Source organism: Melanostigma gelatinosum, assembly GCF_949748355.1.
Source record: "Melanostigma gelatinosum genome assembly, chromosome: 2".
Classification (NCBI taxonomy): Eukaryota; Metazoa; Chordata; class Actinopteri; order Perciformes; family Zoarcidae; genus Melanostigma; species Melanostigma gelatinosum.
The window spans coordinates 32,665,498-32,667,997 of NC_136635.1; the positions used below are offsets into that span (position 1 = coordinate 32,665,498).

General features: G+C 42.8%; 1 protein-coding gene across 1 annotated transcript in view; it reads left to right on the plus strand.

Annotated features, from left to right (window-relative positions):
- Positions 1 to 2,500, plus strand: part of LOC306794816 (serine/threonine-protein kinase BRSK2-like) — a gene marked incomplete at its 3' end in the record, with an annotated part of 98,968 nt that overhangs the window by 93,932 nt on the left and 2,536 nt on the right. The window contains exon 19 of the mRNA XM_079293037.1: positions 1,473 to 1,520. Coding sequence (XP_079149163.1) covers positions 1,473 to 1,520 — 48 coding nt within the window. The remainder of the gene's footprint in view (positions 1 to 1,472; positions 1,521 to 2,500) is intronic.

The window sequence follows — 2,500 nt, forward strand, 5'->3', positions numbered from 1 at the left end:
AAAGGAAGAGTGTTCGTGGAAGAGTTGTCCTTTTCCCTCGAGAGGAAAACCCTCGAGAGGAACGTTTGAGCTGGCGCTGTTTCGGTCCGTCGTGGCGCAGCTCGCTCTGGAGCAAACGCAGGTCCGATCTGTTCTCGCTGCAGAGAGGACAGGTTAACTTCGGGCGAGGCGGCGTGTCGGCGCGTCTTCCCGGGAATCGTCGGAGAAGGAGTGAGGCTTAGCGTCTTCCTTTGGCCGGAATGTGTGCACAAAAAGAAAAAGCGGAGAAACGGATCGCGGAAGTGATTCGTTCCAGCGGGATAAGGCCTGAACTCAGAATGGAGCACCTGTCAGGGTTGAGGAGGGTTGAAGGCCGCGGCTTCCTCGTGGGCCAGCGTGATGCTGGGGGGGGAGCGGCTGCTGGATCTTCATGCAGCCAGGACTGAGGTCCAGGCTGAAGATGGCTGTGTTCGAGCTCATAAACCTGGTCTCACAAACAGTGGGGGGCCTTTTCTCGGCCAATGGAGAGTTGGTGTCAGGTTTGGCCGGAGCCGGGAGGTGTGGTCATCTGGGCAGATGTTGCTCTGATGTCAGAGCTTAGTGAGGAAGGAAAGCATGTGAGGAGCTCAGCCAGCCAGCAGGTGGCGCCAGAGGAGGCGAGCGTCTGCTTAACCTTCTCTCTGCTAACGTGAGATCATCAGTCTCCTGCATGTGGAAAGACTTTTTCACACCTCTGACAGAATGAGTGTGTGTATAAAAAGAACACGCTTTAAATAGGATTGTGAGACTTCAAACTCTTACAATAAGTCTAAAATCAAATATGAAGCAAAATACACTAAGAACTAAAATGTCCCATTGAAACCCATTAAAACCACATTTATATATTATATATATATATATATATAAGTATACAACACAATTATATTTTGTAAACGCTGTTTTTACTGTTTCTCCACCGATGGAGTCGTTTTCTCTGTGGGGAAACACATGTTACTCTCCTCGTGTCCACTAGGGGCATCGCTGCTGTATTATGGAGCACTGCATCAAAATCCCATAAATATAACTCATAAGAATAAAAGAGTTGACTGGACTGATGCTGGTTGAAAGACTAATGTTGATACATTATTTGATTGCAGTTTTTTTACAGACATTTTTGTCCTCAAAGGAAATCAGAGAAACTTGAATTCAAAGTGAAGCACAAGAGTTAAAGTTAACTTCAGTCGCTGTGTTTCCTCAGACAACATGCTCTGAAACATAAAGGAAGTTCATTGGCACTTCATGTTGATCCATGAAGAAGAACCAGTTCACAGACTGAAACGTGACAAACAGCTCCACTTCATCACTTCATCAGTCAACAGCAGGACGTGTGTGTAAACGAGCTGAACATTCAGTGTTTCATCCTTTAAACCACAGAAGAAGAGTAATCTTGTGCTGCTGATGCCAGCTGACGATGATGATGAAGATGAAGCACTGACGCTGTCCTCTGCTCTCAGATGGCTCTCAGCGCTCGGCCTCTTTGTCCAGTAAACCCTCCAAGCGTGGTAAGACCAGCGCGCCCCGAGAGAACCCCTGAACCCTGAACCCCTGAACCCTGAACCCTGAACCCTGAACCCTGAACTCACTGAAGGCTGCTAACACACTGCAACGTCCCGGAGGCCCCGGCACACCCTGACTGCACTAACTCCAGTGTGTGTGCGTGTGTGTGTGTCTGTGTGTGTGCGTGTGTGTGTGTGTGTGTGAGCTGCAAAAATACATACGTTCACCATAACAAGTCATTTAAATGTGGAAACAAATCTACAGTTCTCTTAAGAAATACCGTTTTCTGCATTTTTTTACGAGAATATTGACACCGTGACCTCGTGTCAGAGCCCTTGTAGGTAAAACAGAAATATGTTGCCGGGCAGATTATATTCTCTGATATTCTCTGAGGTTATAAAGTCACAAAAAAAAACTCAGAAAATAGTATTTTTATTGTTTCAGTTACTTCACTGTGAAAGGACAGACGAACATAATCAAATACGTTACATGTACAAATAATTGGAGCTGGTGATTTGTGCGTGATAGTGACAACAACACAACAATAAAATATAAACCAACGAACGGAGAATTTCAGAGTTTTTTTCTCACAAATTGATCAGATTTATCTTTTTCTCCTAAATTTCCGACTTGAATTCTTTGTGTCTCTGAATATTAAGGTCAGGACTCAATAATTCATAAAAGTGAATTATGACACAAATGTCCGAGAGGGTAAACAGCCTTTATGATGTACTATAACATTCTACATAATTACTTTTTTATGATGTTTAATGACATTTATAAAACTAATTATGACTTTAAAAAGATTTTAGGGGATTATTTTCACTGTACCTTCATTATTCTTTTCTTTTCCACTTTTTAATAACATTTCTAATGACATACTCTACGATGACTTTTTATTACATTTGTTGTGACATTTTTATGACATTCATGCCCTTTGACATTTTTATTATTCAATAATAATTCAAATTTCAATTCTGTTTCT